Source organism: Calonectris borealis, chromosome 28, assembly GCF_964195595.1.
Source record: "Calonectris borealis chromosome 28, bCalBor7.hap1.2, whole genome shotgun sequence".
Lineage (NCBI taxonomy): Eukaryota > Metazoa > Chordata > Aves > Procellariiformes > Procellariidae > Calonectris > Calonectris borealis.
The window spans coordinates 1,742,861-1,762,541 of record NC_134339.1 but is presented as its reverse complement, the minus strand read 5'-3'; the positions used below and the strand labels follow the sequence as shown (position 1 = coordinate 1,762,541).

Here is a 19,681-nt window from a genome sequence, read left to right as displayed (position 1 = left end):
TCCAGAGTGGCTATGCCCATATCCGCTGTGTGATGTGTATAGACACAGCCAAATTTTGGCTTGGATCAGTCATGCATTTCTGAAATGTATCTCCCAGTTGTCTCTGCTTAGCATGCTTTGATTCAATTCTTAGAGTAGTCCTGGGCTCCAATTCCTTTGGTAGCAAACTGGAACAAAAGGGATGCTCCAGGATCGCACTGAATAAGTTCCAGCCATTAAGGGCACTCAGTCTGGGACCGGGCTAGAGCAAAGTCTGAAATGTTCACTTCCCACTTCGTCCTCTCCCTGGCTTTTGACGATAGCGTGGATGTCGGGTCCTTGATCCTACCTGTTCTGCTGTGCAGTTTGGTATGTTTGGATCTTACTGAGTTTCCTGTTTGCTGATATAGACCTAGCCAGTATGGGAAAGACATTAATATTAAAGCTCCTTAGGAGTTTGAGAAAAAAACAAAACTATTTTGGTAATGGAAGTTACTATTTGTTTTATAGATATGGAAACCTGTTTATTTCATTTGCAGGAAGAGTAGTAAATTTAAAGAACAATGTTTTTTGAGCTGACATATCAACATTTGAACTTAGAATAGTTGTTATATTTCGGGTGTTGTCATGTCCTTTGAATGTGGGTGGCCTGAAATGGAACTATTTGCAGAATATTCAGCTGAGTTGCGATGAGTAACTTCTGTTGTGGTATTTTATTGGATCAAGAGTTCATCTTTGTTTTGTTCAATGAAGAAAACCGAACCTTCGGGGATTGCCATAACCTTCTAGAGTTGATGTTAAGATTTTTCTTATTTGTTTTTATTAGGCTGTTTAAAGTCAGTTGACTTTTTGAATCGGAGCGGAATTAAAGAGTTGTAGTGCTGTGTATCTTGCTATAGCAAATCAGAGGCCAGGTTTATTCAAAAAGCCAAAAGGCTGTTAAATGAAACAACATGTAAGATCATAGAATCATTAAATGGTTTGGGTTGGAAGGGACCTTAAAGACAGTGTAGTTCCAACCCCCCTGTTATGGGCAGGGACACCTTCCACTAGACCAGGTTCCTCAAAGCCCCATCCAACCTGGCCTTGAACACTGCCAATGATGGGGCATCCACAACTTCTCTGGGCAACCTGTTCCAGTGCCTCACCACCCTCATAGTGAAGACCAATACCTTTGATTGTATGAAGAACAGGGGGAGTGGGGGGGGAACCAAACAGTATCTGGAAATTACTTCCTGGGAAGGAGAAAAGACGACTTGGAATGTGTAGTTGAATAATATGTCAGTAAATAAATAGGATTGCTTGCGTACTGTTCATTTCTCTTACATTTTGACTTTTATTTCTGAGTCATTGTCATAAACTCTCCTTCTATGCTTTCCTGGATAAGGTAGAGAATGTATTTTAAAGTGTCTTTTAAGGCTAGGAAGTTGTCTTCTCTATTTGGGACTAATTCTATTTTGAGGCTGAGTGAGGGATAGGAAAGAAGAGAGTGGAAGCTTTTTCAGTGTCTTGTTTTCCACTGTATGTCCTGTTGGAAGCAGTTACAGAGAAGATTAGAATTTTTCAACTTTAAAGCTTTATAGCTCTTGAAAAAACTTTGTACTTGCAGGTCTCCCTAGCCAGAAACCGAAGGAACAGCAGCGAAGTGTGCTACGTCCAGCAGTATTACAGGCACCACAGCCAAAAGCTTTCTCACAGATGGGTAAATAATGCTTTTGCTTTCTAGAATACTGCAGAGGGAGAACAAAAATACAGAATCTGGTTGCAGTGCATCTGCCTTTGTTTTGCTAGGTTTCTCCTTTCAGAAAAGAAACATCTTAAATGTTAAGTATATCTGTGTTACATAAGGGATAATACAGTTGAACCTTCAGTTTTTGCATGAGCTGACTGTCTGACATTGCCAGGCCTCTAACTTTGGTGTAGTCCATGCTTGGTTTTTGGAATAAAAAGACTCTTAAGGGTGACAGCATTGACCATGGTGTAATAAGCTACTGCTGATCAGTTGAACAGTAGTGGTAGACTTCAGCTAACTGCACAGTGATGTAAAATGCCTAAATTGCTAGGAGGTGCCTTTAGTCTTGGGGACCATTTTGGAGTTGGGACTTTGAGATACGCATTTAATTCTTAGTTTGATCATGTATATTATGCTTATTGTATTGCTATGGAATTTTATATAGCTCATAGAAATAGGCATGATTGAAAACTGGAAGTTAAAGCAAAAAAACTGTTCAAGGTGTCCATGTCTCCTAAAATCCTGTTTCCCCAGCCCCCTGCCTTTTGTTATTTGGAAGTTCGGTTGAACTGAAACAGAAGTTGCTGAATCTGGCATAGAACCAAACGTTTCTAGCTTGATTTCTTGGCATGCCTGTTGGCATAGATTGGACTCTACAGAGGGCTTAATATTGGGGTACAAATTTTCAGTGGGAGTTCAGCATGTAAGTAGCTAGATCAGTCCGAAGAGGAGGAGCCCTGCTGGCTGTGAACAGTATTAGATTGGAGCAGGGTGGTTGCTTGAAGCTGTATGTGTTGAAGTCCCTGCAGCGTTTGTATAGGTTAAGTGACTTTTTGCTGACTTGGTTTTCTGCATTTGGAATTTTGATTCTGCTAAGAATTGCTGAGTCATGGTCCTCATGTCTCTTGCAAAATACTACAGGAACTCTGTAGTTTACATTGCGATGTTTCTTGGACTTAAACAAGAAAACAGCATGCAATTTGCTTTAGAAAACTTGCTACTTTTAGGACAATCTAAATATCTAGAGAATTTGTCATTTTCTCATTCCTTACTGCAGTTCTCAGCAGTGGCACCAACGGTGTAAATATCCCGCCAGACTCTGCAGCCACATCAGAATCACTAAGTAATGCAACACTGAAAAGTTCTGACTCTGAAGACAAGGTGAGTTGGCAAAGGATTGGAAGGACATTCAAGGTGACAGACTTTAAAATAGTATTCTCTGAACAGAGTCTATTTGTTTAGTAATGTGGGTGCAGTTTCATCAGTGATAGCCCCCTTATCTGTCCATACTATGGTGGTACGCTTTAGGTGTAGTAGTAGATTTTATACTGTCCTAATAGTATGCTATATTTATCTTTACTAACTCGACAACTGTAACAAAAATTTACTGAATCCACAGTTTAGGATGGTTTTTCATACCTATTTTCTCCTCATAAAATATAAAAAAATTGCTCAGTTCTGCTTCTACTCTCATTGGTTCCTTTTAATCCCTCTAGCTTTATTTCTAGTCTTGCTGTAAAATCTTACTGCTGCTTGAGTGATGCCATTCCTACCATAGACATTGGATGCTTGCAATTTGGTGTCTTGGTTAGTGGACTGATAGAATACTGCTTTTCCATCTGATCAGATTGCATGAAGAAATACATCTTCCTCCTGCAGGTTCATCGCTTACTTTGTGTGCAGGGAGTGGGTCAGGAGAGTAGGGAGTTGTCTTCTGGGGGCAGGGGGAGGGAGAAGCTGTCTCCTCCAGTGGCTGTTGCCAGGTCTGACAGATGCTCCTGTCAGGCCAGAGACTTAAGAAGCATTTACTGAATTCCTATTCCTGTCTGAAAAGGCTTTGGTTTTGAGCTGGGCACACTGAGCAGTTTGTTACCTGTGTTCAGTCTTCCTTCTCAGACTGCCTAGCAAAAAGCAATCCCCTGCCCATGGATGATGGCTTTACTGGTGCTGTCTTGATTTCTAACAACTCAATGTGGAGTGGTGTTGGGAAATGTGAGGATGGAAAGCATACAGGCAACTGAAGCGAATGAGTAGCACATAAAGAAGCCTAGAGACAAAAGTTGATAGTGGGTAGAAACCCAGGGGCAGCAAATAAATTCCCTACACGAAATGGTGGAGGGAGAGCGCAGGTAATGAGGGGCTGAAAAGCTTTGGCTAGAGGAAGAGGCATCTAAGTGCATTATTCGGTATGTTGAAAGGAAAGTTCCTTCCCTGTTCTGTTGCAAAGTGTGTCCAGTCCTTTCTTTCCTGCAGGTATTGAGCTAACCGTTGGCATCTCAAGGCATGTTGACTGAGAGCATGAGGAGGATGTTTGGGCATTTTGAGGGTGTGTGGGTTTTGGGTGGTTTTTTAGTGTGTTTTTTGGTAGCTTCATTAGACGGTGGGTTGCTTTTTGATGCCACCTGGAGCATAGAAGTAGTATTGTTAGTGCAAGAGTATGCAACGGTTTACTTGAAATTCAAGTCTTAATTTTGAAATCTGAATATCTAAGCAGAAAGACTTCAAGTGTGAATGACTTTTTCAGGTTTAGTGAAAGACTACTGCCATAATTAGCAGCAGTAATTAGCAATAGGTAAATTCATTGCATGGATCTGCGAAGTCTTTGTGGGACATACTTGTTACCTCTGTGTATATCATTAGGGAGACCCTCTATACCTCTGTGTATATCATTAGGGAGACCCTCTATACCTCTGTGTATATCATTAGGGAGACCCTCTATACCTCTGTGTATATCATTAGGGAGACCCTCTATACCTCTGTGTATATCATTAGGGAGACCCTCTATACCTCTGTGTATATCATTAGGGAGACCCTCTACACATTTTTAACATCCAAAAGTCCTCTTAACTTTTTTTTAACCAAAGTCCAGAAAAACTGACCTAGGAGGAAGTTTTCTGATAGAAGAAAGCTCTTCAATCTAGATGTTAAGGATCACTGAAAGCTAAATATTAAATGGTATAAAGCTTCATAACTGAATATTTGCAATTTTGCCAAGGAGTGTGGTGGGATATGGTAGGATATTCTTCATTGCTTGGCATTTGTAGTCAGGATGGACTGTCTGTCTGAAGCTTTCTAGCACAGCTATAAGTAATTGAAGTTCATACAGTAGTTGTGTTAAATGCTGGAGTCTCTCTGCAGAATATTAGATTGCTTGATAAGAATGAATGGTTACTTCTGGAATTAAGTTTCATATTAGTAATTGTATGTGCAGATCTGTGGCATAGATTTGATGTACCACAGAGGGAAAGCTTCCTGTGAGGGCAAGTATGTGGTATTTTGCAGTTATGTATGAGCCTGGTCTGCCCTTGTTAGAGCAGATGTGAGTCATGGTCTTATTTTACTAGCAGAAAAGATTTTTCTTTGAGGTCTCTGTCTTGTGTTTATACAAGGTAGCAGAGTGGGAATGTTCTCTATCTGGTTGTTGTCCTACTCTGAGCATCTTTGTGGCGACCTGTACCTATTTGGGCTAGGTCTTGTCTCTGTCTTGAAGACATCCAGGAAACTGCAGGAGCCCTAAGCAACATAGTCCTTAAATGGACTATGTACAAGCTACAGCCTTCTATTCGACCTCCCTTGTCTGGTGGGAGAGTCTGGTGGCTGAAGGTCATCAGATGTGCGGGGAAGTTTGATAGGCAGCTGTTCAAGCTTACCATGCAGCCCTTGGCCTTTTTGGCAGCAGGGAGATACTGATCTTTATCCAGGAGGAGGAGGACCTGTTAAGGAGATCCTAGGCTAATGATTTTTCCTTTTGTTCAACCGAATGCTCCTTTACCCTGTCTACACTATTCAGTGGTGGAGGACTACTCCCAGCAGGCAACACTGGCCCATTTCTGGGGCAGAAAAAGGATGTCTTTGAAATGCCAGAATTGGCATCTGAAGGCAGATCATACAGCTGGGTTATGCAAAGGTTATGTCCCTTAAGCATAAAATGGGATTTGCAAAACTCCTTTGGACTCAATGCACTGTTGTTTTCCTGCTGCTTTCTTTCCCCTGTGCACTATGTGCGGAAAGTGCCATGGCTGGCAGCCCATCTGAAGCACCTGTAAACACCACCACCCTGCATGAGAAACTGACAGGAGGAATTGGAGATGTATGTGCAGTGGCAGTTCTGTAACCTCACTGGGGTCATGAATACAGGAGGTTCACTTGGACAACTGGAGTACTGCATTGGATACATATAGGATTTTTAGGAAGTCAAGCAGGAAAGACAAGAAGGGGATGGGTTCTGCTATGCTCAAAGAAGCTGCTTGAATGCAGATGCTTTGGTTTGGGAAAGGTGCTGAGTTGGTCAAGGCTTTATAGGTTGCATCAGAGGGGAAGCCAATAAGGGGGAGATTTAAGGTGAACCTTCAGTAGCGTTGGACCAATCGAGGAGAAAGTAGCCAAAGCCCTTGGAGAACTAGAAGCTTCACAATTGCAGACCTTGATTCTAAAGGGGAACTTCAGGTACTTTGGCCCTGATAAAATGGCAACATGTCCTGGTAGAAATACTCCTGGAGATTTTAGGAATAAGTTGAGGACAGGGTTTTTTTATGCAGGTGCTAGATAAGTTGACCAGGGAGGTACTCAGCTGGACCTGATATTCACAGCAAAGAACTGCTTAGAAATACAAAGGTTGAGAGTAGCTGTGATTGAAGAGCTATGAGATGGAGTTTGAGATTCTGCAGGAAGTGGGGAAGATAAGTAGAATCATAGAATCATTAAGGTTGGAAAAGACCTCTAAGATCATCGTGTCCAACCGTCAACTCAACACCACCATGCCCACTAAACCATGTCCCTAAGCGCCACATCTACACGTCTTTTAAATACTTCCAGGGATGGTGACTCAACCACTTCCCTGGGCAGCCTGTTCCAAGGCCTGACCACTCTTTCAGTAAAGAAATTTCTCCTAATGTCCAATCTAAACCTCCCTTGGTGCAAATTGAGGCCATTTCCTCTCGTCCTATCGCTTGTTACTTGGCAGAAGAGACCAACACCCACCTCGCTACAACCTCCTTTCAGGTAGTTGTAGAGCGCGATGAGGTCTCCCCTCAGCCTCCTCTTCTCCAGGCTGAACACCCGCAGTTCCCTCAGCTGCTCCTCATAAGGCTTGTGCTCCAGGCCCTTCACCAGCTTCGTTGCCCTCCTCTGGACACGCTCCAGCACCTCCATGTCCTTCTTGTAGTGAGGGGCCCAAAACTGAACACAGGATTCGAGGTGCGGCCTCACCAGTGCAGAGTACAGGGGCACGATCACCTCCCTGCTCCTGCTGGCCACACTAGTTCTGATACAGGCCAGGATGCCGTTGGCCGCCTTGGCCACCTGGGCACACTGCCGGCTCATGTTCAGCCGGCTGTCAATCAGCACCCCCAGGTCCTTTTCCTCCGGGCACTTTCCAGCCGCTCTTCCCCAAGCCTGTAGCGTTGTGTGGGGTTGTTGTGGCCAAAGTGCAGGACCCGGCACTTGGCCTTGTTGAACCTCATACATTGGCCTCGGCCCATCGATCCAGCCTGTCCAGGTCCCTCTGCAGAGCCTTCCTACCCTCGAGCAGATCAACACTCCCGCCCAACTTGGTGTGGTCTGCAAACTGACTGAGGGAGCACTCGATCCCCTCGTCTAGATCATTGATAAAGAGATTGAACAGGGCCCCAAAACTGAGCCCTGGGGAACACCACTCGTGACCAGCCGCCAACCTGTATGATTCTATGATTCTATGATTCTATTCCTCTAAAATGTCCATTGAGTTCATTTAGTCCACGACTTGGGGCTCAATCTGTCTATAACAGTCCTTCAGGGCAGGAGAGATGGTGTGTGGTGTTGGACTGTTGCATGCTGAGGCCAGTTCTGATTTTCAGTATTGCTGTGCTCGGCCAGTTCTATCGTCATCGCACTTTGCTCGGTTTCATCGGAGTTAGCTCATTCTTCATTAATCTGGGTGATTTTACTGCTATAGCAACCATAGAAATAATGATGATATGCAATATCATATAACAATTAACATCATACAATTCAGTTCATTGGCTATTTTCACCCAAAATCAAATCCCCTTGAGGTACACACTGGACTTCCCCATCCTTTCGCATTACCCACCAAGTGCACCCAGGTCCTTGAGCAAAAGCAATCCCACGGATGGGTTTTCCCTTGCCAGAGGCAGGAGTAACCCAGACTGTCTTCCCCAGCATATTTTTTATGCGCACAACAGGGACTTTATCTCCATCTACAGTACGTAAGGGTTTTGATTGGGCAGGGCCAGCTTGATTAACAGATCCCCTAGTGTTGACTAACCAGGTGGCTTTTGCTAAATGTGTGTCCCAATGCTTGAATGTCCCACCACCCATTGCCCTCAGTATTGTCTTTAGCAGCCCATTGTATCGTTCGATCTTCCCGGAGGCTGGTGCATGGTAGGGGATGTGATAGACCCACTCAATGCCGTGCTCTTTGGCCCAGGTGTCTATGAGGGTGTTTCGGAAGTGAGTCCCGTTGTCTGATGCAATTCTTTCTGGGGTGCCATGTCGCCATAGGACTTGCTTTTCAAGGCCCAGGATGGTGTTCCGGGCAGTGGCATGGGGCACGGGATATGTTTCCAGCCATCCGGTGGTTACTTCCACCATGGTGAGCACATAGCGCTTGCCGTGCCGGGTTTGTGGGAGTGTGATGTAATCAATCTGCCAGGCCTCCACATATTTATATCTCAACCATCGTCCCCCATACCAAAGAAGCTCTACTCACTTGGCTTGTTTGATTGCAGTGCGTGTTTCACATTCATGGATAACCTGTGCAATAGTGTCCATGGTCAAGTCCACCCCTCGATCACGAGCCCATCTATATGTTGCATCTCTTCCTTGATGGCCTGAGGCATCATGGGCCCACCGAGCTATAAATAATTCACCCTTATGTTGCCAGTCCAGATCTACCTGAGCCACTTCAATCTTAGCAGCCTGGCCCACCTGCTGGTTGTTTTGATGTTCTTCAGTGGCCCGACTCTTGGGTACGTGAGCATCTACGTGACGTACTTTTACAACCAGATTCTCTACTCGGGCAGCAATATCTTGCCACAACGCGGCGGCCCAGATGGGTTTACCTCTGCGCTGCCAGTTGTTCTGCTTCCGCTGCTGCAGCCACCCCCACAGGGCATTTGCCACCATCCATGAGTCAGTATAAAGATAAAGTACTGGCCATTCTTCTCGTTCGGCAATGTCCAAAGCCAGCTGGATGGCTTTCAGCTCTGCAGACTGGCTCGATTCACCTTCTCCTTCAGCAGTTTCTGCGACCTGGTGTATAGGACTCCATACCACAGCTTTCCACCTCCGATGCTTTCCCACAAGACGACAGGACCCATCCGTGAACAGGGCATATTGCTTCTCGTTTTCTGGTAGTTTGTTATATGGTGGGGCCTCTTCAGCACGTGTCACCTCCTCCTCTGGGGATATTCCGAAGCCTTTGCCTTCTGGCCAGTTCGTGATCACCTCCAAGATTCCTGGGCGACTGGGGTTTCCTATTCGGGCCCGTTGTGTGATCAGCGCGACCCACTTACTCCACGTAGCATCGGTTGCGTGATGTGTAGAGGGGACCCTCCCTTTGAACATCCAGCCCAGCACCGGCAGTCGGGGTGCCAGGAGGAGCTGTGCTTCGGTACCAACCACTTCCGAAGCAGCTCGAACCCCTTCATATGCTGCCAATGTCTCCTTCTCAGTTGGAGTGTAGCGGGCCTCGGATCCTCTGTATCCCCGACTCCAGAACCCTAAGGGTCGACCTCGAGTCTCCCCTGGTGCTTTCTGCCAGAGGCTCCAGGTAGGACCATTCTCCCCGGCTGTGGTGTAGAGCACATTCTTCACATCTTGTCCTGCCCGGACTGGCCCAAGCGCTACTGCCTGAACTATCTCCTGTTTAGTTTGTTCCAAGGCTTGTCGGTGCTCAGGGCCCCATCTGAAGTCGTTCTTCTTCCTGGTCATTTGATAGAGAGGGCTTACAGTCAGGCTGTAATCTGGAATATGCATTCTCCAAAAGCCCACATCGCCTAAGAAGACTTGTGTTTCCTTTTTGCTAGTTGGTGGGGACATGGCTGTTTTTTTATTGATCACATCCATTGGGATCTGATGACGTCCATCTTGCCATTTTATTCCTAAAAACTGGATCTCCTGTGCAGGTCCCTTGACCTTACTCTGTTTTATGGCAAAACCGGCCTTCAGAAGAGTTCGAATTATTTTCTTCCCTTTCTCAAAAACTTCTGCTGTGTTGCCCCACACGATGATGTCATCAATGTATTGCAGGTGTTCAGGAGCCTCACCCTGTTCCAGTGCGGTGTGGATCAGCCCATGGCAAATGGTAGGGCTGTGTTTCCACCCCTGGGGCAGTCGGTTCCAGGTGTACTGGACGCCCCTCCAAGTGAAAGCAAACTGTGGCCTGCACTCGCCGCCAAAGGGATTGAGAAGAAGGCATTAGCGATGTCAGTCATGGCGTACCACCTGGCTGCCTTTGACTCCAGTTCGTATTGGAGTTCTAGCATGTCCGGCACGGCAGCACTCAGTGGCGGCGTGACTTTGTTCAGGCCACAGTAGTCTACTGTTGGTCTCCACTCTCCATTGGACTTTTGCACTGGCCCTATGGGACTGTTAAAGGGTGAGCGAGTCTTGCTGATCACTCCTTGGCTCTCCAGTCGACGAATCAGCTTATGGATGGGGATCAGGGAGTCTCGGTTGGTGCGGTATTGCCGCCGGTGCACCGTTGTGGCAGCGATTGGTACCTGCTGTTCTTCAACCCTCAGCCACCCCACAACAGAAGGGTCCTCCGAGAAACCGGGCAAGGTGGACAGCTGTTTAATTTCCTCCGTCTCCAGGGCAGCTATACCAAAAGCCCACCTTGAAATACCCTCTCCTGAGGTAGTCTATGCCAAGGATGCATGGAGCTTCTGGGCCAGTCACAACGGGGTGCTTCTGCCACTCATTCCCAGTCAGGCTCACTTCGGCCTCCAATACAGTTAACTCTTGGGATCCCCCTGTCACTCCAGAAATACAAATGGGTTCTGCCCCTTTATAGCCTGATGGCATCGGGGTACACTGTGCACTGGTGTCTACGAGAGCCTTATACTTCTGTGGGTCTGATGTGCCAGGCCATCGAATCCACACAGTCCAGTAAACCCGGTTGTCCCTTTCCTCCACCTGGCTGAAGGCAGGGCCCCTGTAGTTCTGGTCATAGTATCCGTTCTCACTTCTTGCAAACGCGAGTTAAGAATTCCTTCGTTACAATCCAAGTAAGACCAGCCCTTCTACTCTGTCTGGGGAACTGTTCACTGGAAACTGGACCATTGTGAGACAGGTTTTTCCTGAAAACTGGAGCAGCATTTTTCCTGGGAGAACCCCCTTGTGTGATTGCTTTTCCTTGTAAGTCATGTACCCATGCCTCTAGGGTCAAGGTAGGTTTTCCATCCCACTGCCTCGTGTCCTCTCCGTGATCACACAGGTGGCACCACAGGGTGCCTCGTCGTGTGTACTTTCTATATCTTCATTCTTGAGCAGAAGAACACTGACTCCTAATGGCTGAGATACTGGTCCATACAGGTGGAGAATAGGACATACCCTCTTTGAGTTGCTGGACCTCCCGGGACAGTTTCTCCACAGCCGAGACAAGGGAGGAGGAGACAGTTTCTTCGTATTCCCGGAGTCTGCTAACCACGTCATCCACCGTTGGTGCTTCTTCCTCTTTCCAGCACAGTACTGCCAACGAACTGGCATACGATGCTGGTGCGCTCCATACCAACTTCCGCCACATGGGTCGCGTGCACTGGACTTCATCTGGATCTTTGGGCGTTTGGTTGTTGTCCAGGTCACTATAAACCACCTCCAGCCTGCCTAATTCTCTCAGGTACTGGAAACCTCTCTCCATGGTGGTCCATTTGCCTGGGCCATATATAACATCTTCCTTGGGATACCTTTCCTTTACGCCTGACAGCAGTCGCCTCCAGAGGCTGAGGACCTGTGTCCCTTTTCCACTTGCTTTGTCAACGCCCCCTTCCCTAGCAAGGGATCCCAGCTGTCTGGCTTCCTTCCCCTCTAATTCCAGGCTACTGGCCCCGTTATCCCAGCATTGGAGCAGCCAGGTAACAATATGCTCGCCTGGGCGACGGTTGAAATCTTTCCACATATCTCACAACTCATTCAGGGATAGGAATCGGGTGGTTTCCGTCTCGTTTATGAGTTCTTCCTCTTCCCCTCCTCGTGATGGCTCTGCTTTTCCATCATCCCTTTCTAAACGACCTGACTTCCACTTCAAAGATTTCTTCTTCTGTACAGGGGTGACAGATACCAGCAAGGGTTGGTGCTCTGGTTCAGCTGTAGTGCCTATTGCTGTGGTTTGGGTAGCTGCAGTGCCTGTCGCGCGGGTTGGAATAATTGTAGTGACTGTTGCTGGGGTTTGAGTGGCTGCAGTACTTGTGACAGGGGTTGGAGTACCCGCGATGTCTGTCACCGGGGTTTGAGTAGCCACAGTGCCTGTTGCGGGGGTTGGAGAAGCTACAGTGACTGTTACGGGGGTTTGAGTAGCCACAGGGGTTGTTGTGGGGGTTGAAGTAGCCGCAGTGCCTGTCGCAGGGGTTTGAGCAGCCACTGTGTCTGTTGCCGGGGTAGATTGCCCGCCGCCCCCGGGACCCGCCGCTCTGCCTGCCCCAGTGAGGCGCCGCTGTTCGCCCTCCCTCTTTTCTTGTTGCTGAGGGTTGATCTCTGGAAAGTATTCCTGAAAAGTTGTTTAACCCTAAACAAGACCTGAACCACATTCAGAAGACATAGCAATATAAACATGCTTGTTTGAAAATCCCAAGGATATTCAAAATTCTCAGGGAATATTATGGACATCTTCATGGAGAAAAAAGAAAAGGGAGTTTCTGAAGATATGGAAGGGAAGACAAACAAGTGGGAGAAAGTGTCCCATCCTGTCTCCCCCTTAAATTCATTCTCCAAGGAGAAAAAAGTGTAATTACTAATAGTTTCTAAGAGGTGGTTCCCGAGGTACAGAGATGACGGCAGTGCTGAGTACAGATACCAGATCAGACTTGCGACCAATAATCTTATCACCTCATAAAACAGCAGCAAAATGGTAATCTTGGCCCAGTTCCGAATAATGATAAACAGCACAAAAGGGAACATATACTGTAAGCAAGGTATTACATGACCCAGCATTGAGAGCCAGCCCCACAACTTTGAGAGCCAATGAATCAACATTGTGACCAATCAATATGGTGAATGCTTATAACAATTTTGCCTTAACACTCTTTGGTTAGATCTATCGTTATCTCAACCCTTCGAGCCCCACGTTGGGCGCAAAAAAGGACTGTCATGGTTTAACCTGGCAGGCAGCCAAACCCCACACAGCCGCTTGCTCACTCCCCCTCCCCGGTGGGACAGGAGGAGAATCGGAAAGGTGAAAGTGAGAAAAACTCGTGGGCTGAGATAAAGATAGTTTAATAGAACAGAAAAGAGAAAATAATAATGGTAATGATAGAATGTACAAAATGAGTGATGCACAGTGCTGCAATTGCTCACCACCCGCACTGACCGATAACCAAGTAGCGATCGGTACTTCCTGGATCACGCCTACCATTCATATACTGAGCGTGATGTCACATGGTATGGAATACCCCGTTGGCCAGCTGGGCTGGCTGTCCTGATTATGTTCCCTCCCATCTTGTGTACCTAGCTCAGTCAGTAGGCACGGGAGCTGTCCTTAGATTAGGAAGGTACTTGGCAACAACTGAAAACATCAGTGTGTTATCAACATTCTTCTCATACTAAATCCAAAACACAACACCAGGAAGAAATTTAACCCTATCCCAGCTGAAACCAGGACAATGGCACACATTTTCAAGAAGGGCAAGAAAGAGAATTCATGAAAGTAGAAACTGCTCAGCCCCTTCCTCTCACTTCCTGGTGAAGGAGTCCTAGGATATGAAGCACCTTGAAGTGATTGAGAACAGCCAGCATGGATAAAACATGGTGACCAACCTGATTTTTGATTTTTTTTTTCCCCCCTCTGAGATTTTTGGCTGTGCAGAGAGCAATACTTGTTGGTTTTGACTTCAGCAAGGTCTTGGCATGGATGGTCTCTAGTATCATCGTCATAGCCAAATTGGAGAGAGATGTACTGGTTGGGTGGAATTTAAAGTGGGTGGAAGATTGGCTGAGCCAATGAGCTTCAAGGGTAGCAGTCAGTGGTTCAAAGTCTGATGGGTGGCCAATTACTAGAGGCATTCCTTTAGGGCTGGTATTGAGGTCAGTACTATTTAATGTTTACATGAACAACCTGGCAAGGTGGAGTTAATCTTACTAAGTTTGTGGATGCCAGTAAACTGAGGGAAGGGGAAAATGGTCAATATGTTGGAAGGCAGGGCTCTTCAGAGGGATCTCAGCAGGCTGGAAAAATGAGCCAAGGGAAACCAACTGACAGTCAACAAATGCAAAGTCCTGTACCTGGTGTGAGAAGAACCCATGTGTCTCAAGGAGAGTGACTGGCTAGAAAGCAGCTATGCAGACAAGTTCTCACGTACAGAATTTATTAGCAGGGTCTGTAGCTGGTAGTATTACTTCTAAGGGTGGCAGTTATTTTATTTTGGAGGAGGGGAGAGCAAAAGGGGAGAGAAAAGGGAAAACTTCCCTGGGCCAGCCAGGAAGACAAGTGACAGGGGTTCCCCAGACAGACATCTTCCCCCTGGGTGTCCTCTCCAGTGGAGCAGGTGGTACCCCATCATACTCTTCCTACAGTAACTATATAGTTTTCATCAGCGTGTGCTCGAACTTCCTACTGTGGTTTTTTTTTTTCTGCTTATGATGCTGTTAATGCTGATTGGAGCATGCTTTGATTAGGGGCATTTGCTGTGTGCTGATTAGTCGTTAGGCTTTGTGCACGCATATTGTTGGGTCTTGTAATGTAAATCAAAAGCTACAGGGTAGGAAATTAGGAGAGAAAAGAGAGGGGGTGATTCCCATGCTGGTTGCAATTGCTTCCCAGCACCGTTATAGGGGTTTGCAGGTGCAAGGCCCTGAGTATAATGGGATGAGAACTATAGTATGAGAATAATCGGAGAAAATACTGCCATGGCAGCTGCAGTGAAAGGTTACAGAGCTGCTAATGGAAAGCGGGCTGTTGAGGTGCAGATAGGAGGTCCTTGGCATGACGAAAGGTTTAGGAACTTTGAGGTCCTATGCAACGGTGATGAACGACAAGTTGAACACAAATGAGCAGTGCATCCTTTTATTGATCAAGAGAATGTACTGGGCTGCTTTACTAAGACTGCAGCCATTAGGTTCAGAAAAGTGATTATTCCCCTTTACTTGCCACTGGTGGGTAGCATCAGGAGTATTGTGTATAGTTTGGGCCTTGCCAGTACATGAAAGACACATATAAACCACCAAGGTGACTAGTGGCTGGAGCACATGATGTGTTATCAGACAGTGAAAACGCTGAGTATGTTCTGCTTGGACTAGGGAGGGGAGGTATTGAATTTTCTCCTCAACTATCTAGTAGTGGGCTGTAGCAAGATAGAATGAGACTTGGAAGTGCCTACCAAACAAACGAGAGGCTGCAAGTGTGGGGAAGGGAGATTCCAGCTCAGTATTAGGACAAAACTGTCATATTCAGTGCAGTCAAACATTGAACCTATGAACCTGTATGGCTATGCAAACTGTAAAACTGCCATTCTTGAATTTTTTTGAAACTTGACTGTACGAGGTCTCAGGTAGCCTAGCAGAATTTTGAAGTTAATGCTGCTTTGAGCACAATTTGGACCAAGTGATTGTTAGAGATCCCCTTGAACCTTAACTATTCTGTGACTTGTTATGAACGATGCTCTAAACAACAACAGAGGATTTTTTTAAATGTAAAATTTGCCTTGTAGCTCTGGAGATGTTATTGGCTTGTCATTGTAAATGACTCTGTGACTCACCATGCCACAATGTGTATGTTTTGTTTAAATAAACTCAATTACCTAGGCTAAAGTTTCCAATTCCTTTTCTTTAGGCAGGAGAATGTCAGAAAAAAGAGTCCAACAACACTTCAGATGATGACAGCTGTGAGAAGGCGGAACTAAATGCACAGCAAGCATTTGTATTTGGGCAAAACTTAAGAGATAGAGTTAAGGTAAACATGTGTTTGTTATCTTGACTAAGATTTGATGTATTTAAGTGAGGATAAGAAGCAATGGAACAGATCGTTTGTTGGCATGAGCATATGAAATACTTTGAAGCCACTATGTAACGGGGTTAAAACCTCCATGTATATATGCAAAATTAGAAGCTGTGAAGACAGTTTGGTTGGCTGTTTCATAAAACTGGTCTTGCAGACATTTAATAAATAAATATTACTGTTTAGTAGCATAAGAACCTTTTTCAAAAATAAACTCATCTACTGCAATCGTAGGTAACATCTAAAGCTCAGTGTGATGTAATGTTTTCTCTTACTTTTTGGGTTAGAATTAAGTTGAAATGTGTTCCTAAGATGCTCCCATGCAACCAAGATTTCACGGAAAAGGTGAGAAAAGAAAAATAGGGCAGCCTGGGTTCAAACCTGTGCATGGAGTAATTGAGTTGGATTGTTAGTACCTCCTGTTGAAGACAGGTTTGTGCAGGTTTCCTAGCATAACAAAAGAAAGTGTGATACTGGGACGTAGGCTTATATGGTTTTATTGTAGAAAGTGTTCGTGGATGGAACTTTGTCTTGGGAAAGAATGTGTTGAAAATTTTGTGGTCAGTAGTTAAAACTGTCAATATACACTTGTTCTTTTTATAGCTAGGAGACGAAAGCGATGAAACTGCCGATGTGCAGAATGCTGGGCTTCCTACATCAGACGTACCTTCTGCAACAAATTATTTTCTACAGTACATCAGTTCCAGGTGAGGCTGCAGGGAAACCTATAGGACAGTTTTCCTTATTTCTGTGTTCAAAATTACTTGCGATTCTGCTCTTTATTGGATGCAGGGCTTATACTGGGTCAGTGGGAACCCAGGCTTCTGAAGAATGAGGTGGCAAACTTCAGATCTGAGGGAATCCTCAATCATCTGGTCAAGGGAGATGCATTTGACACCGTTTACTTGACCAGGTCCTCACCAAAGCCTCTTCAGAAAGCTAACAAGCATAAGATGAGAGAAGTCTTCTCATGAATGATTAGAAAGAAACTGTGATGGAAAAAATTGGAGCTACCAGTAGAAGCCTGTAGAGACCTGTGCTGTTTTTGTGTTGTTCAATATGTTTCATATATGATATGGGTAAAGGGAAGAATAGTTTTAAAAAAAAGTTACTTGTTCATGATAATAAGCTTTTCAGAGGAATGCAGAGGGCCTGTATGAATAAGCAGGAACTTAACTGTGGGAGGTCTTTGAGAGAATTTCTGATTAGGCAATAGCATCAGAAGAAATTTGATGTAGGTATACATAAAGTGAGGCAGCCAGGAGAAAACTGTGCTAATTCTATATATACAGTGATGAACTCTGGACTGACAGCCTTCACTTAAGGCCAAGATTTCGGTACTGCTCTATGAAAATGTTAGCTCAGTAGTGGTCAAAAAAATCAAGTAGCGTTACAGAAAATATCAAACAGAAGAGAATTTCTTAATACACAGAGCTGTGAATTCAAGTAATAACTGGAAAAGCATGGGGGGAAAATCCCACCGAGAGCAATAGAGTAGAGCAACATCTCTGCTCCTGGAAGAACCTGAGCTGCAGGTTGTTTGAGGCCATGAAATAATTGTAGGAAAAGCACCAATGTATGCTTGCCTTGTCCTTATATTCTGCATTTTTAAGACCTTGTTCACTTGCATGGCCTTCACCACAAAGCAGGCTCTAGGCAGTTTTGCAGTCTTAATCCATTTTGACATTGAGACTTTCAGGTGATGTACTGGAGAGGTAAAGAACACACACGGAGTGACCGTGGATGGCAGGTCAATGCCCTTCCAGAGACACTGTCAGATCTTTTAATCAGATTTGGCAGACAATAACTTCTAATATGTGGGCTTCAAATACTGGAATATTTGTTTATCTTTCAACCTGGATGACATCTACTGCCCTATTTCGATTGAGTCTTCACTTTGGGAGGATTTATTCATGGTAGGTCAATTGCCAGAAACCTACTTTTGGGTTTGCCTTTAAAAAAAAAAGCATCTCTAAGTGGAGTTGGCTCTGGTTTTTAGCCGTCTGAGATGGCAAGACATTATGGCAGTCAACTTGTAAAACGAAAACTCCTCCCTTTGTGTAACACACTGCCAGTCCTTTAAAAATTGTGGATGTACTAGGTCACATGGCAGATATCGGTAGATCATATTGAGTTCCCAGTTGGCATTTGGAGCTCAGAACTGTGGTACTTAATTCGCTTAGTAGGCAAAACTTTCTTCCCCTGAGGATTTCCTTTGTACTTTGATTCTTCTTAATCAGAAGTAGCAACTCTACATGCAGGATTTAAAGGTTTGATTCCGCTTGAATCATGTAGTGACATATGTGCCCCCATTTTCCAAACTTAGTGAAATGCACCTAGGCTTGATTTCAAATGGTCTACATTCTGCATGGTCACTTAGTAAGCATGTTGACATCTTAGAGCAGTATGCCTGAAGGGAAGGCAGATGAACAATGACTTGTTAAGTTTTTGAGTCTGTAAAATAGTAAAACTATTGTCTTTCCTACATGGAATTTAAAATCTGTTAATAAAAATGCCACATGGGAGGAGGATGCTTATTCTATAAGGAAGATAATGAGGGCTGAGATTTGATCGTGAAACTTCTTGGGGAGGCAGTAGCATTGCAGCTAGTCTAATAAAAGGCATTACTTATCCCTGCTAGCTTTGCTTCAGTTATGATATTGCAAGTGTTTTTGTTTCAATTCTTTCCCTTTTTGAGAAAATTGACCTAAAAATGTGTAGTGGTTCAAGTTTGTGTATGTAGAATACTGTTAAAAAAAAAGCATGTTATATGATTAAACAGTAAGCCCTCACTTAGCATTCAGCATTGCTTAATATGTAATTAGATGTATAAAGGGAAGATATTTACAATGACAAAATAATTTGCCATTATTCTGAGAAAATTCTCATTCTGTAAAACCAGTATGTGCTCTCATGTTACCAAGTTGGATTAATTTTTGCTTATGTTTCTGTGTGAACCAGGGCTTAATTTTTAAAGCCAGTGCCAGTCGCTCACTTTCTGAGGAATTTTATCAGTAGAAGATAAACAGATATTTTTCTGACTTACAAAACCTGTTTTGGTTTGGGTTTTTTCTTTTTTTCAGTGTAGAGAACTCTACAAACAGTGCAGATACATCTAGCAACAAGTTTGTTTTTGGACAGAACATGAGTGAGCGAGTCCTAGTGAGTATCCACTGTGTATGAAATGTCATAATTTTGTGAGTTAGTTTGTGTTACAGATTCTCACTCAGGAATTTTGAGAACCTTTAATTGTACTTGCACTGGAGCATGGTTGTCTTTCAGTGGTTTCCCTTATAGGTAACTTACTTTGAGTGCAGCGTGGGGGTTTCATTGAGCTATTGTCTGCAACAGCAGTGCTCTCCAGGATTTCCCTGCCAAGCTCTACCTTGTGTAAAGAGATTGAGTGCCTTCTCTGTAGTGCATGTGGTTCTCAAGTCCAAGCACTTCATGGCACAGCTTGCTGCTTTAAATGGCTTCTTCAATATAAGTATTTGAGGGTGTTTTATGTTTGCTGTCCTCCAAACTGAGAAAAGGTCAGTTACATGACTTCCCCGGTGATGGCATTTCAAGGCCAGCAGTAAGGCAGCTTCCTCAGTACTGAGATATGATTCAGGAAATTCTGTGTTTATTGTGTAAGGTACAACTTCTAGTGCCTCACTGTTTCCTACTGTTGTTTTTATTGCTATGCTGGTACAAAAGGGAAACACTTAATGCTGTGCATTCATACCTGTCTAACCACTGAGCAGGGAGTTCAGTCAAGTATGCCTTGAGTTGAACTGTAGCTGAAATTGGTTTGCTTTGTTGAATATAACTTCAAAGGAA

General features: G+C 44.7%; 1 protein-coding gene across 5 annotated transcripts in view; it reads left to right on the top strand.

The window, feature by feature from the left end:
- RANBP3 (RAN binding protein 3) overlaps nt 1-19,681 on the top strand; it is a 59,406-nt gene that overhangs the window by 30,932 nt on the left and 8,793 nt on the right. For all 5 annotated transcript variants that reach the window (XM_075175779.1, XM_075175777.1, XM_075175776.1 and 2 more), the window contains 5 exons: nt 1,589-1,681; nt 2,769-2,872; nt 15,695-15,814; nt 16,463-16,566; nt 18,943-19,021. In XM_075175779.1, the coding sequence (XP_075031880.1) occupies nt 1,589-1,681; nt 2,769-2,872; nt 15,695-15,814; nt 16,463-16,566; nt 18,943-19,021 (500 nt within the window). The remainder of the gene's footprint in view (nt 1-1,588; nt 1,682-2,768; nt 2,873-15,694; nt 15,815-16,462; nt 16,567-18,942; nt 19,022-19,681) is intronic.